This window comes from Podarcis muralis, chromosome 16 (genome assembly GCF_964188315.1).
Source record: "Podarcis muralis chromosome 16, rPodMur119.hap1.1, whole genome shotgun sequence".
Lineage (NCBI taxonomy): Eukaryota > Metazoa > Chordata > Lepidosauria > Squamata > Lacertidae > Podarcis > Podarcis muralis.
In genome coordinates, this window is record NC_135670.1 from 10,332,872 (window position 1) to 10,352,714 (window position 19,843).

The 19,843-nt window shown below is 48.3% G+C and overlaps 2 protein-coding genes across 6 annotated transcripts in view; one reads left to right on the top strand and one right to left on the bottom strand.

Moving 5' to 3' along the window:
* The first annotated feature begins 1,162 nt into the window (after nucleotides 1-1,162).
* On the top strand, nucleotides 1,163-13,185 carry MSTO1 (misato mitochondrial distribution and morphology regulator 1). Of its 3 annotated transcripts, none has more exons than XM_028711042.2 (14): nucleotides 1,163-1,434; nucleotides 2,892-3,027; nucleotides 5,049-5,118; nucleotides 5,885-5,960; nucleotides 6,368-6,416; nucleotides 6,952-7,093; nucleotides 7,219-7,336; nucleotides 8,262-8,393; nucleotides 9,759-9,911; nucleotides 10,228-10,359; nucleotides 11,161-11,345; nucleotides 11,492-11,596; nucleotides 11,683-11,798; nucleotides 12,852-13,185. In XM_028711042.2, exons 1-14 carry the CDS (start codon nucleotides 1,354-1,356, stop codon nucleotides 13,085-13,087), a joined length of 1,731 nt encoding a protein of 576 aa, XP_028566875.2. In that variant the 5' UTR covers nucleotides 1,163-1,353; the 3' UTR covers nucleotides 13,088-13,185. The 3 variants fall into 3 exon arrangements, with proteins under 3 accessions (XP_028566875.2, XP_028566876.2, XP_077776486.1); XM_028711043.2 differs by lacking the exon at nucleotides 1,163-1,434 and adding an exon at nucleotides 1,800-1,820; XM_077920360.1 differs by lacking the exon at nucleotides 1,163-1,434 and adding an exon at nucleotides 2,406-2,477.
* A 132-nt stretch (nucleotides 13,186-13,317) lies between these two features.
* Nucleotides 13,318-19,843, bottom strand: part of GON4L (gon-4 like) — a 43,103-nt gene continuing 36,577 nt past the window's right edge. For all 3 annotated transcript variants that reach the window (XM_028711038.2, XM_028711037.2, XM_028711036.2), the window contains exons 26-32: nucleotides 18,931-19,074; nucleotides 18,368-18,487; nucleotides 18,136-18,258; nucleotides 16,702-16,891; nucleotides 15,081-15,840; nucleotides 14,365-14,467; nucleotides 13,318-13,794 (exon numbers count right to left, since the gene is read on the bottom strand). In XM_028711038.2, coding sequence (XP_028566871.2) covers nucleotides 13,636-13,794; nucleotides 14,365-14,467; nucleotides 15,081-15,840; nucleotides 16,702-16,891; nucleotides 18,136-18,258; nucleotides 18,368-18,487; nucleotides 18,931-19,074 — 1,599 coding nt within the window. In that variant the 3' untranslated portion in view covers nucleotides 13,318-13,635. The remainder of the gene's footprint in view (nucleotides 13,795-14,364; nucleotides 14,468-15,080; nucleotides 15,841-16,701; nucleotides 16,892-18,135; nucleotides 18,259-18,367; nucleotides 18,488-18,930; nucleotides 19,075-19,843) is intronic.

A 19,843-nucleotide genomic window follows, 5' to 3' on the forward strand; every position in this document is an offset into this window, starting at 1 on the left:
CTTTTACCTGCACTATACACTGTGTATGCTACATTGAGAATTCTCATAAGAACCTCACTCAGCCACAGGAACATAAGACAAAGGACGGCGGTAAGAGATTCAGGCTATTTTTAAAAATCCTGGATTTCTGTTGTTTTCTAATAGGAGTTCTTACTTCTGGTCTCAAACTCAAAAGAGAAAAAAACAAACAAAAAAGCAATTTCCAGGTGTTTAAATTATCACATTTTGCCCTTACTTTGTAAAATTGTAGAGACAGAAAAAATAAGGGGCATCACTGGGTTTTTTGGGGTGTACTGTAAAAATGGAGACCAGCTGTTGGCCAGTGTTCTCATTATTACAGTGTCTTTCCAACCAGCTACTACAGAGGGTAGGATGGTAAGCTGGACCATGCCATATGCTTTCCTGAGAGACAAGCTCCCTTCCTTGTTGCAACAGTCATATTTTAGCTGCCATTCCATGAGGCTGCAGTAGCTAGATGAGAAGCTGCTCCATTGCCTCTGCTGAAAGTATTCTTACTTGAGTCTTCTCTGTGAATTGTGTCCATTCAGTCTGGCTGTCTGGCTTATGCAAATAGTGGTATGTAAATCATCTAAATAAAAATAATTTGTCCCTGCATTTTGTATGTTTTCCTCTTCCTTCCTCTCCTTGTTTTCCTTTTGTGCCATATCTTTTCATTTGCAAGCTGCAAATTAGCTAAAGAGATGGAGGAATAGCTCAGTCATTGAGATCAGCGGGTGGCAGGCTCCGTTAGGATCAGAGTTTTTAAAATATTTTCTTATTCTTTCCATCCTGCTGTCACCATTTGCGCCTCTGCGCACCTCCAGCGTGAAAATGCATATATGTGGCGCTGTCCCCAAACTGCTTCCCCGTCAACTATTACAGGAGCATAGAGATGCCAGCTAAGCGGTAGAGCGGCATCACCCAGCCTCCATAGAAAACCGTGGCCAATATGGCGGCTTTCAAATTTCCGCCGGAAGTCTTGTCTGTCCCATTTCTTCATTCCTACCGCCTCTGGTGTTGCGCAGGCGAAGGTATGCCTAGAGCGGCTCTCCCGATGCAGCTCCGCCCCCTTTCCTAGTTCTCCAAGCCAATGGGGGGAGAGAGAAGGCGGCGCAACGAACCCTTCTCGCTCGCGCGCCGACCGCAAGCCGCCTTAGCCAATAGGAGAGCGGAAGGGGTGGGGTTCCCCGCGGAGACGCGCGCAACGTACGCGGTGCCGTCGCCGACTTGTAAACCGCCTCGCGGCTCGCTCCGGCGCGTGCGCACTTTCCCATCCGCCCGCCGCAGCTCCCTAACGGCCGCTCTGCGTGTCCTCCGCCCCCTCCCCCCTCCGCTCCCATTGGCAGTTGGGGGATGTCGGGGGCCCGCGAGGTGGTGACGCTCCAGTTGGGCCACTACGCGGGGAGCGTCGGAGCCCACTGGTGGGGGCTTCAGGTAATGTCAGAGGATTGTGATTGGGCAGGCTGTGCGCGCGCGGGCGGGGAAGGGGCGGGGCGACCGTGTTTGCGCAGCTTCTAGGGCGGTTGCTGTGAGGGGAAAAAATACTTGTTTATTTCACAAAATTTATACACCGCTTGACCGTAAAAAAAGAAAAAGAAAAGCCACCTCCAAGCCATAAAACGATAAAAATCAAGAAAAAACCACAACCCTACTGATAAAACATACAAAGTTAAAAAACTAAAACAGGTTAAAATCACCTCAGCTTTCTAAGCACCTGCTTAGGCCTGTCTCTATTTTCTTAGTCCTGTTTGAAGGCACCAGCTTGATCTCAATAGGCAGGGAGTTCCAAAGGGGAGCCGCCGCCATCTTACAAATGTGGGGTGGGTATTGTGTGGTCCTGTGGCAGGGCTGGTTCCGCCGGCAGAAAGGTCGAGTGGGCCGGTGTGGGGCAAAGTGACCTCATAGGTACAACACGTCCCAAATAGGAGGTTTGTGGTTAGGCTACATCGCAGGATAGTTGCATGAGCAAAATAAAAGGAGGTTTGGGGGAAGCCTACTTCATGTGGTTGTTGTAAAATAGAAGTTTGGGGGTGGTTTCTCTCAGTTGAGCTTATTGTGAGAATAAAATAGGAGGGGGTTGGGGGCTAACCTACCTCATTTTTTGCCTGTCCTGAGTCTCCCAACATTAGATGTCCCCAAGCATTTTGGACAGAGGGAGGAAAACTTTTCTCTAACCACTTTCTCCGTTCCAGTTACAGATAGGTAGCCGTGTTGGTCTGCCATAGTCAAAACAAAAAAAATTCCTTCCAGTAGCACCTTAAAGACCAACTAAGTTAGTTCTTGGTATGAGCTTTCGTGTGCATGCACACTTCTTCAGATACACTGAAACAGAAGTTGCCAGATCCTTCTATATAGTGAGAAGGTGGGGAGGGGTATTACTCAGAAGGGTGGTGGGAATGGGTGATTGGCAGATAGCTGTGATGAGCCTGTTGACGACTCTTAACTACTGCAATAGGTCTTACAGGAAAAAGCAAGGGGTGAGAAGGTGAAAAATGGCTTTGTCATGTATAATGAGATAAGAATCCAATGTCTTTGTTCAGACCAGGTCTCTCCATGGTTTTAAGTTTGGTAATGAGTTGCAATTCAGCAGCTTCTCTTTCCAGTCTAGTTCTGAAATTCCTTTGTAGTAAAAAATTCCGTGTCATGCAGAATTGTATACATGTCTCCTCTTAACTTTGCTCTAAATTAAAAGCCCCAAATAATGATGTCCGACAATATCTGGAGGGCCACAGGCTCCCCACCTGAGACATAAATCTCTACTTTCACCAGTTTGAATCATCTCTTACAAAATAAGTGGAATAAATATACCAAAGGGTGTCTCCATAGAGTACTTGCTGGTTTAGAACTCTTTTCTCATGCATTTTAAAATTTATTTTGTTCCCCCTTCCCAGGAAGCTTCATTCTGCTTGGATCCTGCAACTGCACAATCAGATGAAGGGATTTGCCATGACGTCCTCTTCCGAGCGGGAAGAACTCTCCAGGGGCGAGAGACATACACACCCCGCCTCATCCTCATGGACCTCAAAGGTGGGTGATATACAGAATTGTGTAGTATAGTTTTTGGGAGAGTTTAGCCCAAACCCTCCTCTTCTTCATGTCATTTTCTGCATCCTGGAAGCCACATGTTGGAAGCAGGAAAACACAGACAGGCCACATTCCTTCAATGTACGTACATTTGTTTTTATTCAAAGCATTTAGACCCTGCTCTTCTGGTGAAGTGGCTTACAAATCAATAAAAGAATATAGTCCTGCCCTCGGGGTAACAACAGATAAATGGCATGACACACAAGAAAAAAAATGGATGGGGAGGGAAGAAGAAAAAGGAAATGAGCTCAGGCACAAATTCTTAAGACATTCCAGGTTTAGTTATTGTAATCAGCTCGGGCGGAAGTGAGCCACATAGCTACAGGCCTTGGCAGTCCTCCGAGAAATATCCTGGTGGCCCAGCCTTCCTGGAAATGCCAGACACTACCAACCTTTCAGGTTGGGACCTTGGCCTCTGAGGGTCTAGCCGAAATCTGCCCGCTGATTGTCACTCCTGTTGCAGCTGAGATCTTGCTGGCACTTGCTCCCAGAGCAGATGGTCCTGTGACAGTCCCTCACAAGGCAGGTACAACCAATCGTTTCTGTAAGCAAGGAGAAGCAGCCCAGCCCATTTGGTGAAAGCAGACAGCGAGTGGCAATTGCAGTTTCTGCCTACTTGTTGCTGTTGTTATTGCTGGTATTTATTTATTTTATCCCACCCTTCCTGCAAGGAGATCAGGGGGCAATGTATGCAGTACCCACCCCTTTTATCCTTGTAACAACCCTGTGAGGTAGGCTAGGTTCCAATAGATAGCCACAAGACCAATAAATTTAGTGACTGGTCAGACTGGCTGGCGTTATTTATATATTTAAATAGTGTGTGTATACCACTTCACAGTCATCTCTAAGTGGTGTACTGGAAACACAATGCAATTAAACACCTGTCCCCACTGTATAAGTTTTCTAAACTCCCTGGGACTTGCCAGTTTTGCAAGAGAGAGTATCTGGTCTTGGGAGCTGCTGTTCTAGCTACAGTGGTACCTCGCAAGACGAAATTAATTCGTTCCGCGAGTTTTTTCTTCTTGTGAGTTTTTTGTCTTGCAAAGCACGGTTTCCCATAGGAATGCATTGAAAATCAATCAATGCGTTCCTATGGAAACCGCCTTCAGACCAGGTCCGGGGACAGTCTGTCCCCCGACCTCTTCTGAAGGCTGGGGGGGGGGGGGACAAGGGCTTTTCTTCCCACCGCCAGCCTTCAGAAGGCTGTTCTGAAGGCTGGCGGTGGGAAGAAAAGCCCTTCTCCCCACCTCCCGCCCCGCAAGCTCCGGGACAGGAGGGCTTTGCTGCCGCTCGCCAGCATTTTAAGATCGCCCCGGGACAGCGGAGAAGTCTCCGCTGTCCCGGGAAGGCAGGCGGGGGGGAGCAAAGACTTTTGCCCCCCGCCGGCCTTCAGAAGAGGTCCAGGACCTCTTCTGAAGACCGGCGGTGGGCGAAAGTCTTTGCTCCCGACCGCCAGCATTTTAAAAGAGGTCCCCGGAGATTTCCCTATGGGCTTTCTTCTTGCGAAGCAAGCCCATAGGGAAATTCGTCTGGCGAAGCACCTCGAAAAACGGAAAACTCTTTCTTCTTGCGAGTTTTCCGTCTTGCGAGGCATTCGTCTTGCGAGGTACCACTGTAATTTCCTTCCTAGACTGCGTAACATACCATACACTCAAAGCACATTACTCCCCCGCCAAATCACTCTGGGAACTAGTTTGGTAAGGGTGCTGAGAATTGTAGTACTAGGGGAAACTACAGTTCCCAGGATTATTTGTTGGAAAGCCATTGCTTTAAATGTATGGTGTGTATTATGTATGGTGTGTATTATGTAGGCTGAGTGTTGGCCCTTAGAGCTCCCCTGGCATAAAGTAAAAGGAAATGCTTCAGTTCCTGTGGCCTCTCTTCGGATCTGGGATACTTGGTGTTCATGGTTATTATCTTGACAAGCAGCTTTCACAGCGACAGCGCTTTCTGTTTCTCTGCAGGGAGCCTGAGTTCTTTGAAGCAGGAGGGATGCCTGTATGCAGATGCAAAAACAAGTACCCCTTTGACATGGTGAGTTCCTCCCCACCCCTGAAAAAACACGTATAAACAACTACCCTGTGCACAGCATAATCAGATCTATAGGATGGCTTACTAATGATTGTAGGGAAAACCTAATAACAGCTTTCAATGCATTATTGATGCACAGAGGTGAGGATTGTATAGTATACAAAATGGACTCCTGGTGTTTCTGATTTCAACTTTTAAAAAATGTTTCAAGTCCCTATGGTTGTAGACAGGTTACTGCTACAATTTTGGAGGCTAGAAGATGCCAGGCTGGGCATGGTATTCTTTTCACAACAGTTCACTATGTTCCCCAACATTTCATGAACATCAAGACATTTTCTACAATATTGATGGGAAAGGAAAATGAACAAACCCGATGTTTCTGTGAGGAAAACATTATTCAACAAGTTAAAATTAACAGAAAATCTTGTTATTCATCATGTATAAAGAACCAAAACTTTACTAAGCACCATAGACAGATAAAAAAATCTCATTCTCCCTGCCCACATGCATAATGACTAGATGCTGTGACAGAAAAGAAAAAAGTGGTGGGAACGGAAGAAGAAAGCTAGCAAACTCAGACACCAAGTCTTAGAAGTTTTAATCTGCCTAATTACGGTTGCTAGATTTGGGGCAGCAGTTGTGTGGCACTCTAGATCCTCTGTATTTTAAAGGCAGCAGGGGAGGGCAGTATTCTGCACTCCACATACACCCCTTCAATCTCTGCTGCACTTTGTGCAGAACCATGTGGTTAAAAGGCTCAATTTTTCAGGAAGGGAAATCTGACGACGCACCAAGAAGACCCATCCCCTGCGAACCCTTTCCTGCCAGACCTCAACAGGCTGGAGGTAAGATATCCTCTACCCCTGGAGCTTCACTGTTCCTTTTCTGCCCTTGAACCAGCATTGTTAAGCCTGGCGCTTTTGCTTTGGTGGAAATTCCTGTGTTGCTGGCAATCCTTCTTGGAATTAGTTGCTAACACTCGTCTTTCCACTGTCTGTTAAATGCCAAGAGCAGCTGGAGAAATAGCCCCTAGCCTATATGGTTTTAAAAGAGTAAGACCAATTCACAGGGAAGTCTAATGGCAGCTGTTGGTTTGAGGGGTGCATAGTAAGCTCCAGGTTTGTAAGCTGTCCACCAGCATCTGGAGGGCTGCAGGTTCGCTTCTCCTGAGTTACCAGCAGCTATATGGATCTCTTGATTCCTTTATGGCTAAATCACAGCCTCAGGTCAGAATGTCTCTCTCTCTTTTCAGGATAACAGACGACCCAATGGCAGTTTTGCTCCAAGGACCCTTCCTGGTGGTAAAGATGTGTGTGTGCTCTGCATGCATGGCTTCCTGCAAGGGTAGAATGGGCAGATATGTTTTCAAAGGGTATTTTAAGGAAGGCTTCTGATCCGTTCACAAGGTATTCCAAGTTTTGGCTTCATTTGCTAGCCAAATCCATTATTTGTGGTTGCCCTGGGTGCCTCTGGCAATTGCAGAAAACATAGGCTATGAAGGGGTGTTAATCCCTTTTGCTGGGCTGCTGCAGTAAGTCACACCTAGATGGCTATCACCGCCTACAAAATCCTGAATAGTAAGTGAAATAAATTGTGGTTTCTTTTCTCTATGTTGGGGGTTGGATAAAAGAGAGGAGGTTTCTCCCCCATGGGCAGAACTTCTTCTGGAAGTGCTGGTGTGCTCACCTGATAACAGAGAAGTACTTGCCACTGGCGAGCAGGGTGATAAATTGTTAGAGCCATTTCCACCCAGCCAATGCCTGTGTTCTGAAGCCATTTTGGCACATAAGCAGTATATAAATTAATAGATGGCGGTGATAACCATTCTGCTTCCAGGCAGACCTCCGCTCCGTGAGAGGCAGGACGAGACTTCAAAGATGCCTTGCTCAGAGAGCAGGACATGCTTCTGGTCGGATTTCCTCCGCACACACCTGCACCCTCGTAGCATAGTAACCATCTACCAGTACAATCACGATGGGTAAGGAATGTTTCTCAGCATTCTGGGCTACCTTTTCCCTGCGCGGGCCAGGAGATGCTGGCTAGAATATTGTCTGCCCTGCTCTGGAAGGTGCCTTTGGAACGATGCTGCCACTTTTCTTTCAGGGATTCCAGCCGGCTGGAGACTTTTGGACAGGGGGAGAAGCTGCTACAAGAGGGCACATACCTTGAGGAGCTCGAAGATAGGCTCCACTTCTATGTGGAAGAGTGTGACTACCTGCAGGTGAGCATTTGCTATAGTCTCTTGCTCTGCCCAGAAGGGTGGGTGGTGCCAGTTCACTTGAGAAACAGCAGTAAAGCAGGCCCTTGTGTCTAGTCTCAGAGCAGGGGTGGATAATCTATGGCCTTCTGTTGCTGGACTCCAACTCCCATCATCCCTTGCTGGCTGGGGGCTGATGGGAGTTGGAGTCCAGCATTTGGAAGGCCATGGTTTCCACAGCTGTGCCATAGAGGCTGCACAGTGGCCCAGTTTCCAGGGTTTTGCAGCTGGTTATTGCATTTTAGATATTGGGCAACTTCTTGGCAAATAACAGTTACCTCCTTCGGCCTGGAACTTGAGCCGGGCGGCAGGGAGCAGATCCTACTGCAGAAGCTGCTCAGGCCCTCGGCCATGACATCACTGCTCGTCCCCTTCTCTCCCTTTCCCGCCCCCCTCACACCAGCCAGGGAGAGGTCTGCAGGCTGAAACATCTGGTGCTTAGATGACAGGCTGTGCCAGAAACCTCTGGTGCATCCTGCTATTCAGCACTGAGTAGTGCTGGTCAGTTAGGAGCAGAGATCCCTTTGTCTACTCTCTTTGTCTCATGCTCCAGCTCACTAGCCTGCCTTCCAACCCTGGGATGAGGCAAGCTCACTGGAAAAGCAATAGAGCAGCCCATTTCAATAGCACTGCGTAATTCTTAGGCAAGCTGTGTCTGTGTCTTGGCCAGGATGTGGCACCACCCAGGTTTAACATGCTGAATGTCAGCAGCACCCAGGTTGCTGGGGCATTTGTCCCTTCAGCACGGGGAAGGCTGTGAAGCAGCTGAGATTATATGTGGCACAGCCTGGACTTGCAGCAGTGTGCAGGCACCAACTCTTGAGTTGTCAGGTCACCCCAATTCTGGCCGCTGATCACAGTGTATCTGCACACTTCCCTCCTTGCACAGGGATTCCAGGTTCTCTGTGACCTGCACAACGGATTTTCAGGGGTTGGGGCAAAGGTCACGGAGCTGCTTCAGGATGAGTATGCAGGGAAGGGAGTCCTGACATGGGGGCTGACGCCAGTGCTTAACGGAGCCGTAAGTATGCCCCCCTCTATGCAAACTCTTTGCTCTTCCCTCCCCTCCTGAAAAATGTTATTGGTTAGGAATGAAAGCAGTTCAGAGATCTCCTCACTGAGAATGAGTGTTGTGTAGAGGATGGAGAGCTGGGCTTAAGCTGGGAAGATAAATGTAGCTGGACATATACTTACACCTGACTAAATATAATCAGACCTGATTGAATATAATTGTTTATAACGGAATATAATAAATATGATTAAATACATTCCAGGGATCATCCTAAGCATTTATTAGCTAGTTAATATCATATTCCTCTCACAGTAAAACTCTATAAAATAATATAAACTATCCCTCCTCCTGATACCCCTCATTCCCGCTTAACATATTGGGATACTGTACTAAATTCCAGCTTTATTATACTGAATTGCTCCCAAAGTTTCCTGATCAAATCACTTTTAGCTTGGCTTATGGGCATTTTTCCATGGTCTAGCATAGAAGATTCTAGCCATCGTTATAAAGTACAATACCCCAAGACCAATATATAGATTTGATTTTCCTTTTCATGTGATTCAGTAAACACATCAATGCATCTAGTGGGAAAACAGTTCAAAAATATTTATTGAAGAACTTCGTTAAAACATCAGAAACAAGATGAAAGGAAATGATAACTTAGTTTTGACAACAAGCAGAATTCTTAATTAGTTGATGTCTAGAAAGATCTTAGATTAATCTATTAGCTCTTCTTCAGGATTGTGTAGTCAGTTCATTAATAAGATATTTAGGTAAAAGTTAATTAGTTACTCAAAGACCTACTTATTAGATATTTGAAGGCAGGAGAGATGCATAAGTGGTAGCCTTAGGACTCTTATTTCCTAATTCACTATGGGTTATAGCCTACTAATTTGTTCTCAGAGTAGACCTGTTGAAACTAATGGCCCTAACTTAGTAATGCCCATTAATTTCAATGGGTGTATTCTGAATGACATTGGGTGCAACCCCATTTGATGAATGCTGAAACAAATCCTTTAGAAGCGCTAAGCGTATGGAGTTAGCACAGTTAGTCTGCAAATACCTGCACTTGGATCTAGAGCCAACTTTCATTAGAATGGGCTCTTTTTGTCTCACTTCCCAGTCCCCAATTGCAAACTGTTTCTCCCTTCCATATCCTGCACCTCCCGAACTGTTTTGTTGGACTGCCTGTCCCATGTTCTGTAATTTGTCCTGTTGAAAATAAATAATCTCATTGTCAATTCCCACCCCCCACCCCCACAAAAAGAAATTGCATAAAGACAGACTCACTGTTCCCACTTGCACCAAGTACGCACTGAGAGTTTTTGTGCAACACTACCCTTCCGGTGTGACTCCTTTTCTACCACCTTGCAGATTCCACAAAGGAATTTTTACAGGCTCATGAACACAGTCTTGGCGATGGTCCATCTTTCCAGCCACAGTTCGCTCTTCTGCCCCTTGTCACTATACGGAAGCCTGGGGCTCAGACCAGCGCCCCCCATCACACTCCCATACGTGCACTATGAGGTCAGTATTCCTGCAGGTGGACACCTGGGTATGCCTGCGCACACACACGGAGGATGGAGGAATACAAACTCCTTTGAGCTGTGTGTGAAGTTTGTGCATCCTGTATCACCTTCCCTCATTTCCCCTGGTCCTGCTTCTAAGGATCCTCGTAACTTCTTTTCCTTAGTTTCAAACTGGAATTTCAGCCATCAGAATTGTCTTTTTGCAATGCACAGTGCACTAGACTCAAACAGCATCTGTTGGGAGCAGAAATCGGAACTTTGGGGAGGAGATATTCCTTGATATGACTGTGCCTTGATTTTATAACCCTCTGCAGGCAGCACTGGACTATCACACGAGTGCCATCCTCGCCACAGCCCTGGACACGGTCACTGTTCCCTACCGGCTCCAGGCGTCAGCCATCTCCATGTCACATCTTGCTGAGGCCCTGAATTTCTCGGGGCGGAAGGTACTACGTGATTCTCTTTGAACTCCTGCCATTTCCCTAGCCAACCCTTCAATCGCTCAAAAGCATGGTTGGAAGTCGCAGGATTTCTAATGTAAAATGAGAACAGCTTCCATCAGGACCAGGAGTGTGCACTCAGTTACTAAGTGCCTTAAACGTTCCAGCACTAGTTTGTCTGGATTAGCTGTTATAGCTTATACCAATTTGGACTACTGGACTTTCTGGCTCACTCAGTGTTGTCAACCCTGACTGGCAGCAGCTCTCCAGGGTTTCAGGCAGGGAGTCTTTCTCCAGCCCTACCTGGAGACGCCAGGGATGAAATCTGGCACCTGCATACAAAGTCTTTTAAAATAGGAGTTTAAATGCATTAATAGTGACATATTTGGAAAGAGAATCCTCCCTGTGGGCCATCAGATACCGGCAGGGATGAAATTTCACCCCCATCAGAACTTCCTTTTGGGGAAATCTGCCAGATCATAGTTTTGCTTCATAATTAGGCCCCAATTTTGACCAGCCAGTGCACTGAAAGCAGTGAAACCAGTTTATTTCTTGTTTTGCTCTGTGTGCAAAAAAGCTTAATGGCTTTTAAAACTCACAATTTTCTCCAAGTTGGGTTTTTCTTTCCTTTCCAAGCATCACCTGGCCCACTTGCTGGAGTCCCACTCTTGTGGCGCACCTTGGTTGCTTCTGGCATTTTTACTTGTTTGGTACACAGCACTTTGGGGTAACCTGTCAGGGCTTTGGAGAAGTCAGTCCCTTCTAGTCCTACATCTGCTGGTGATCATTGTATGCCTCCTCCTCCAGGTAGCAGCTGCAGTAGCAGCTGTACCATTTCCTGTGGCACAAGAGCAGTCCCTCCCTGATGCTCTGTGCAACCAGCAGCCTGCCATGCCCTGGAGCCCACTGTCTTCCTGTGGCGAGCAAAGAGAGAGCCACTGCTTCGCTCAGTCTGTTGTGCTGAGAGGAATCGGCAAGGAGCACCAAGTCAGGTAAGAGGTTTGGGTGGGTGGCAGGGGAGCGGCCTAGAGTGGGTTACTCCTCTCACTTTTTGCAGAGCTATGCAGATGACTTTAGTACAAACACACATACACATCCCTGCAGCCTTGACCCATTCCTCATTTTGCGTCTCTTGTAGCAATTCCCCTTCAGGCACTGAGCCGAAGTCTGTCCTCCACATGTGTGAGACTGGACAGGAGGTACTGGCCCGCTACTTGTACACCGTCTCCCCCAGAACCTTGAGGTTAGTGAAACAGGAAAGGTGGGGGGTATAGGAAAGGTGGTGACCGGGCTTCTGTCCCTAATGCTTGTTTTGTGCTTGCGGAACAGCACATCACACTTACTTCGAGGCCCTTGCAAGCTGCTGGCTCCCTACCCCCAGTTCTTCTCTCCTCTCCTCAACAAGCATGGATTCCTCTTGGAGAAACCTTCAAGCGCTTCAGCAGGTAAGAAGCCTGCGCTCTGGATAATGCAGTAGAAGGTGGTCACTCAGCTGAGAATGTGAAGTCTCAGGTTTGTGTTTGCCCCATTATAACTTTTGTGGTGAGGGGTAAGGAAAAGTGGGAATGTGGAGTTCTGCGAGGTAACTTGTTAGAAACCCACTTGAAACTATCTTGGCACTTTTACTGTGGCTGCACTCCTGACCCCACTTACTGCAGAAGTCAGCTCCACTGTACTCAGAAAGACTTGCTTCTACATAAACTGGGTCAGGGCTGCACTATGGAAGTTCTGGAATGATGGGTAGGGGCCTAAGCATTTGTCCTCTCCTCCCAGTTCAGTAGAAGAGTTTTACAGACAGCGGCTCCCACTTTCAATTCCCAGCAGTTCCAGTTTAAAAAGGGACCATGGCCCATCACTGCCAGTTGGCATAGCTCAGGGCTCAGGAGCCTGTGGCCTTCCTGTTGCTGAACTGCAGCTCCCCTCATCCTTGACCATTTGCCCTACTGCCTGGGGCTGATGGGGGTTAGAGCCCGACAAGTTATTCAACCATTCTTTATACCCCTGTGCATTTAATGTGTTGTTGATCCCTGATTGGTTGGGGCATGTGCATAGGACATGAGTGTGGCCCTCCATGTGTTGGACGACAGCTCCCCCTCACCCCTTGGGGTTAGTCTGGAGGGCATGAGGCTGGGAAGGGCTTGCATAGATCATATGTGCAGAAAGTTTGGCAAGAAGCTAATTCAGTGACTAGTCAAGTACTTCCCGTTTAATGTTTTCCGTCACTTTTCCACCACTGTGTTGTAGAAACATTGATTCTCAATAGGCCAGCATTGTCCCAGTGAAGCAAGGCTTGCTGGTATTATCTCTCCCTCCCTTTTGCACTAGCACAAGCTAAGAGTTTGAACCAAGGGCTGGGGGGGGGGGGAGACCAGCCTCATTTGGAAGGTGGGTTATGCTGCACCATTAACAAGGCTACGGGGGCAGTAGACACAAAGGTGCTCTGGCACTGCTGCAGTCAGAATGGCTTTTTTCAAATCCTTTCATTCTCTCCTACACAGCTGTTGAAAGTATCCCTGTCTTCGGAGCCCTCCAGTCCTTGGCTATCCTGCGTAAAACCCTTGGTAGTTTCTACGAAGAGCTGCGCCAAGTTGACGTCCGGCGATGGGCAAGCTTTTTCTCAGTAGGAGTTGAAATGGATGACTTTGAGGAAGCTCTGGAGCAGCTGAGGACACTGTCTCACTGTTACAAAGAGAGCGGGGGCTCAGCAGCAGATTCGGAGGATGAGACGGACTGAGTGTGTGCGTATTTTCTGCAGTGCCTCTGAACAGGAAAACACCTACTGGCCCTTGCACACATTTATAAAAACAATAAATCCCCTAATACAGTCTCCTCCATTATGCATCATGTCTTGTGCTACTACGGCTGTTAAGCTCAAGGTATTTTCAAAAAAGTCATCTGCCTGACCTTCAGGCTTGCAGTAACCTGACAGATTCTGTGCGCAGAGGTAAGAAGGTGCTCTTCATCTTCTACAACAGGAATTACTTTTTATTCCTTAAAATACAACTGCCACAATAAATATTCACTCAAAAGCAGCACAAAGAGAGAATGTACATATTTTTCCTACTATTTAAAATATTTACACCAGCCATTATCCAAGAACGAGTGCAGCCTACATGACTTCCATCACACAGCAGACCCCACTTTTCTATGGAAGGGGGAATCTTTCGAGGTGACTTTAAGTTTGATGCAGGAGGTGGGGGTCAGATGGAGTTCTCTGGAGCCAAATGCAAACAAGATTGCCCAGCCATCTCCATTCCTCTTCAGTAGTACTGGCTCAGCCTTTCAAAAGCCTTGCTCCTCCTGCTCTTCCTCAGAGAGGACTGGGTCTCTGTCAGAAAGCTGGTCAGTGTTGCTGGTGCTCATTCCATCTTCTTCGTCCTCTGAGCTGACATCACAAGCCGTGTGAAATAAAGTCATCAGTTCCCTGAACCGATGGGCGACCTGAGAGCAGAACAGGGTTGTAATGGAGGGAGAGAAGGTGAGACAAGCAAATTGCCTCCGAAGCTAATCTAGTCTGACAACTGATACTATTTCATTTTTTTTAGATGAAGGTAGGAAAGATAAGCAATTGCACACTTACCTTCTACCCTAAACCCACCACTGAACAAGAAATGATTTCCTGGCTCGTAAAATAAACCCTGTATTCAAATACAGGATAATGTGCCACCATCGATTGGCCATAGACATAGAGGGATCTCTGAATATTGCCAAGTGTCCAGCTAAGATTGAAACACAGGGCTCTCCTTGCTCAGTTAAACTTTCTTCTTTGAAAGTGTCCTTATCTGTAAACTGCATTTCATCCTGTCACTCAGTGCAGATTTTTAAAGGGACCACAGCACACAATTTGCAGAGCAGCTCACCGTGGATCCTATTTCTTTTGTGAAATTAGAAATACATGCAATCCTAACTGCATGGGTAAAGTGTCACCAGTCGTATCTGTGGACCCAGGGATTCCTAAGCTTTACAGAAGAACTCAACGCTTCCGAGAGATTTGTCTCCCCCAGGACTCACCTCCTCTGCCGTTTTGTTGCACAGCTGCTGCGAGATGGCACTGAATGTGTCTGGGTGAGCTCCTCGCTCCTGGCAGGTGGTCAGAATGACCCGGTCAGCCTCTCTGAAAGAGAAACACCTGACACTGGGAAAAGGGAACTGGAGCGGGCGGCTCCTTGGACCAGACTTCATGAATCCCACAAGGCTCGTTGTCAGATGGAGACTTGTGTTTAAGAAAGTCCTCACTGTTAGCCTTTAACAGAATCACACCATCCACAGGGGAACGGCTTTAAACTCAGTGAAACGGCCTGCAGGCAGGGATGTTAAATATTCCTTGCCTGAAACCCTGGAGGGAGCCGCTGCCAGTCAGTGTGGACAATACTGAGCTGCATGGACCCAATGGTCTGAAGCAGTATACGGCAGCTTCCTATCAGAAATGGAGCAATAGGGGCATGTTGGCAAAGGCACTACCAGGCTTCCTTGTTTTGCAACACTCCACCGATTAACTGCTATTTTCTCACAGCCTACCTGTTTCACACCCCACACTGCTTTTTCAATCTTATCTGTACATCCTGATGTAGGGCTGGGCTTTTCCTCAGTGCATCAAAGTGTTGGGGTCAGGGGACGCCTTATACCTCTGGGGACAAAGGGATTCTAAAGCAAAACCACTTATACGCGGACCCACCCCGGTTCTCCCCTAGTACTGGGCTTTTGAACATGGAAGCAAAAAAAAGTACCTGGTCCACAAGACAACCTTTTCCCCGGTGGAGCTGACCTTGATGTTCTTAGCGCACACAGTCGCTTCGACCGCCCTCTGGTGCAGCTCATCTCCCCGCAGCGAGGCGGCCCGCTCCCCAACGCCTGCAGCTGACAGCTCCGAGCGGTCACTAGCACACAGTCTGTCTGTGGCATTTCCTTTCTTCTCTGTAGCCAGAGGGCTGCAAACTCCAGAGGCCACTGCTGGAGTCTGAGAGCCACAGTTTGCCGCTCCTGCTTTCGGCGGCGCGAGGTCCTTGGGGTGTGACCCGCAAAGATCCCTTCCTTTGGGCTTTGCATCCAGAGACGATGGCAACCTGTCCAATTCCTTGTCCTTGAGACACACTCGAGGAGGAACAGAAGCTGCCCCCCGCGAGGGGCTGGACTGAACGGCAGGCTTTTGTGGCCAACTCTTGGCCAGAGGGGGGTTGACACCTGGGCTAGCTGCACCACCCGCTGCTCCTGCAAGAGTCTCACCCCCTGAAAAGCCTGAAGAAGCTTCCCCGCTCCCCGGGCCGAGTCCTGCGTCGCTCTCGCCTCCTATATGGCAAGAGCCACTTTTGGGTCGGTGGGGTTTCGGTGGGGCGCCCCTCTGCACCTGCAGCGTGGAAGAGGCAGCAGTGCTAGGAGGGAGCGGCTTGGCAGGATCGCTGGCTTTGGGGAGGCAGGGAGGTCCTGGCAGCGCACCCCCTTCTGTAGGGGTCTCCTTGGGCAAAGGCAGTTTTCCTTCCACGCGAGAACCTGGGAAAGAAGAAGGACAGGGAAAGGATTGTTCTCACTCGCTTGATCAGTGCACAACATTATTAAAAACTGTGGAAATGAAATACTGCACAAGGTTATGCAGATGGCACTGCTGAGATAAAAACTAGCATTAGGTGCCAATGTGCCTTCCAGCCTGTGTGAAAATAGCCACAGCTAGCAACCTGCTCCTAGTGCCATTAAGAGGAGAGGGTGCTTCCTTCAAGCACTGCACAAAGGCCCCTCAGCTTCACCTACAAGAGAGGAAGACCAAACTCATTTCGTAAATTTCTCTCGTACTCCCACTCTAAAGGGGCCCAAGCGTGGCAAAAAACAATGCAATCTTAACAAAATAAAAACTTTTTTTAATGGCCACGGAATCTCCATTTAACTGGATTGAATTTAACTGGATTCAGCCTTGGTTTATAGCCACCCCAAGCCCCTCCTTCCAGACACTCCTGGAGGAGTCTTGTGGTACCGTAAAAGACTAACGAGGCTTATTGTGGGAGATAACACTGCAGACTAGAGCCCTCTTCATCAAAATGGCTCTACTTCACGAAGCATTATATAAAGCCACAAATCTGTTTCATATTTAAAAGGTGCCATTTCTAGCGTGACATGTCAGGTTTAACAGTCAGCCTTGGTGGCTTCTGAAAAAGTTTCCAAAGCACAGAGCAGAATTTGGACCAGAGAGGATGCCCTTGTTCCCAGAAGGGACAAAGTATGAAATCTTACACAGCCCCTGCCAGGATCCCCTCCCTCCTGCCTGCGGAGCCAGTTAGGAGGTCGCTTGACACAAGAGCCCAGGGCTGCATGGGCAAGTTCATGGGTCCAGGCTTCCCACCCCTTTCCCTCCCCACATACCTCCTGCTGTGGAGTCTGCTCTCCTGGCGCCTGTCCTCATCCTGCTCTGGGGAGGCTCCCCGTCCTCTCTCTGCTCCAGATTCTCTTCCGCAGGCTCCTTCCCTTCAGGGCGAGGGCTCAATTCACGCTGGACGAGGCTGTCGGTGAGCTCCTGGGGATCTTTGTTCCTGTAGGCCTTGCCATCTCCTGCCTGTGGACCAAGGGAAGTCCAAGAGCGTCTCAGAACACCTGCTCCAAACCCACAAAACTAGTATGCTTCCCTTCGCCACCCACCCCTAAAAAGCCATGAGACTCTATAGAGCGTTTGGCCAGGACCCCGGAGACCCAGGGTTCAAATCGCCGCTCAGTCATGAAACTCACTGGGTGCCCATGGGCCCCACTCACAGTCTACTTCACGTGGTTGTTGATAAAATGGGGAGGAAGAGAGCCACCTTGAATACCACCTTGAACTCCTCGGAGGAAAGGTGGGACAAAATGAAATGAATAAATGTAGATGAACTCCATGCCTAAGGCAGACACCTTAACCTTTCATCATCCAGAACTACATGCAGGCAGCTGAAATGGCAGCAACAATATGATTACAAGGTCCAAATGGAGATTCTCAGGCTGGGTTTGAGATGTTACCATTAGTATACAGAGCTTTTAACAGTTTGGGAGCAGCTTATCTGGAGGGTTGGCTTAACCCACAGATGCCCCTCAACCACTTCCATCCAGAAAACTTCATTATGCATCTGTAAGGATCCAGTCTTCACTCTGGAACTCGGCCTGTTGACATTAGGCTGGTACCTTCCCTGTATTCTTTTTGGCACCTCCTAAAATCCTTGCTGCTTAGGCAACCTGGACGCCTAAAGTTGACGTGCAATTTATTCTGGAATGTAACCACTGATTTTGTTCACTTTGCTTTTTTACAAACTAGTGTTTGACCTTTATTTTCACTGACAATATCAGTGCACTTTTTATCTTCGTAATTCTCTTGGAGGTTTTATTTGCAGCTAAGGGGTTGCAAATAATAATAATAATAATAATAATAATAATGACACCCCGCCCATCTGCGGCTAACACTCTGGGTAGCTTACAGCACATAAAAAAATGTAAAACATTAGACATCAAAAATGTCCCGATACAGAGTTGTTGTTGTTGTTTAAGCTCAACGGAATCAGCACTTGAAGCCTTTTCTCATAAAGAAGAGACACACAGATGAACTCACACACATAGGAACCAAGAGAGCTGAATCAGGCCATTGGTCCATCAAGCTCAGTATTGTCCACACTGACTGGCAGGGGCTCTGCAGGGTTTCTGATGGGAATCTACCTGGAGACGATGGACTGCACATGGCACCCTTTGCATGCGAAGCTCTACCACTGATCTATGGTCCAGTGCGCTGAGCTGAAGCCCCGGAGTCTCATGCTCCCTCTGCCATTGCTGTGGACTGACCTTGTTGCTGCTGCTGCTGCAGTGGCTGCAGGTCCTTCGCTTGCTCCTCTTCAGCCTGAGGTCACTGCTCCCCTCGTGGCAGGAGCAGCAGCACTCCTTGGCCCCCTCGGCCCACTCAGACTCCTGAAATCACACACAAGAGGAGAAGAGGAGCAACCCTCAGCAGGACAGCCAGCAGGGGGAAGGAGCTCTCGAAAGCAATGCTTCGTGCCAAGGGCTCCCCCAGCCTCACCTTGTCAATATTCTGCCCCCCAAGTTCCTTCCTCTTCTTATTTTTCGCAGCCGCGTGGATTTTGGGGGGGTCCTCCTCCTCCTCCACATCTGGCAGGGACACCTCTTCAAATCCATCGAACTAGGAAAAGAAGCACAGGAGCCGTTGTCAGGCAGCGTGGTTGGGATGCAGGGAATCCCTGAAGCTTAAAATTCCACACCCCTCACCGTTGCTGTCGGAGCTCAGAGCCGCTTCTCCCCGCAACTCCAGAAAGAAGAAGAAGAGTTTGGATTTGATATCCCGCTTTATCACTACCCGAAGGAGTCTCAAAGCGGCCAACATTCTCCTTTCCCTTCCTCCCCCACAACAAACACTCTGTGAGGTGAGTGAGGCTGAGAGACTTCAGAGAAGTGTGACTGGCCCAAGGTCACCCAGCAGCTGCATGTGGAGGAGCGGAGACGTGAACCTGGTTCCCCACATTACGAGACTACTGCTCTTAACCACTACACCATGCTGGAAAGCTGTGCAAAAAGCAGGTTCCCCCCTCTCCCAACCTGCCCAGGAGGGTCAAGGGCTAACTCCACCTCATACTCTTTCTCTTCCGTCCAGTTGATTTCCTCAAAATCTCCCAGGCGGTTGGCCGACGGGCGCAAGTGGTCGAAGAAGACGGAGAACTCATCCTGCAGGTGGTCGTGCCCCTTCAGCAACTGCCACATCTGGGTCTTCAGCTGCACAGAGACATTCCAAGTAAACAAAATGAGAGGGGCGATTGGGACCTGAATTATAGGTGCCTCCCACCCCCCATATCAAAATGGCCCACTGGGGTGGGGGGAAGCTTAGGATCCAGCCTACTGGCCAAACCCTGTTTGCCCCCCCCCCTGTGTGGAACATTTTCAGCATTTGTCCAATGTCTTTTTTCTTCAATCCTTTCTTATTTATTGGTTTAGAGCATTTGTACCCCACTCTTCAGCCTAAAGGGCTTCCAGAACAGCTTACACACAATCGAAACAAGGCAGCCCATACCTGCAGGCTTACAATACAAAAACAACAACAACAACAACAACAACAACACACACACACACACACACAAGGGAAAAGGACATAGGAGGGCAGAGGAAAATCAACATCCAACCAAGGCACTAATTTCAATGTACCGTATTTTTCGCTCTATAAGACGTACTTTGCCCCTCCTAAAAAGTAAGGGGAAATGTGTGTGCGTCTTATGGAGCGAATGCAGGCTGCGCAGCTATCCCAGAAGCCAGAACAGCGAAAGGGATAGCTGCGCAGCGCTGTTCTAGCTTCTGGCTGAAGAGGCTGCGCAGCTGTCCCAGAAGCCTCTTCTATCCCTCTTCTGGCTTCAGGGATAGCCACGCAAAGCCTCTTGAGCGCAGCGGGAGTGCTCCTGCCTCTTCGCTCAAGAGGCTTTGCATTGCTTTCTTGTTTCTTGTTTCACTCCTCTAAAAACTAGGTGCCTCTTATGGTCATGTGCGTCTTACA

Bases quoted from the DNA above. Each gene is read 5' to 3' on its own strand.
- MSTO1 (XM_028711042.2), top strand. From the start codon at position 1,354: ATGTCGGGGGCCCGCGAGGTGGTGACGCTCCAGTTGGGCCACTACGCG. The intron at 5,961-6,367 runs GTAAGATATCCT...CTCTCTTTTCAG, and splicing joins CAGACCTCAACAGGCTGGAG to GATAACAGACGACCCAATGG. The intron at 9,912-10,227 runs GTCAGTATTCCT...AACCCTCTGCAG, and splicing joins TCCCATACGTGCACTATGAG to GCAGCACTGGACTATCACAC.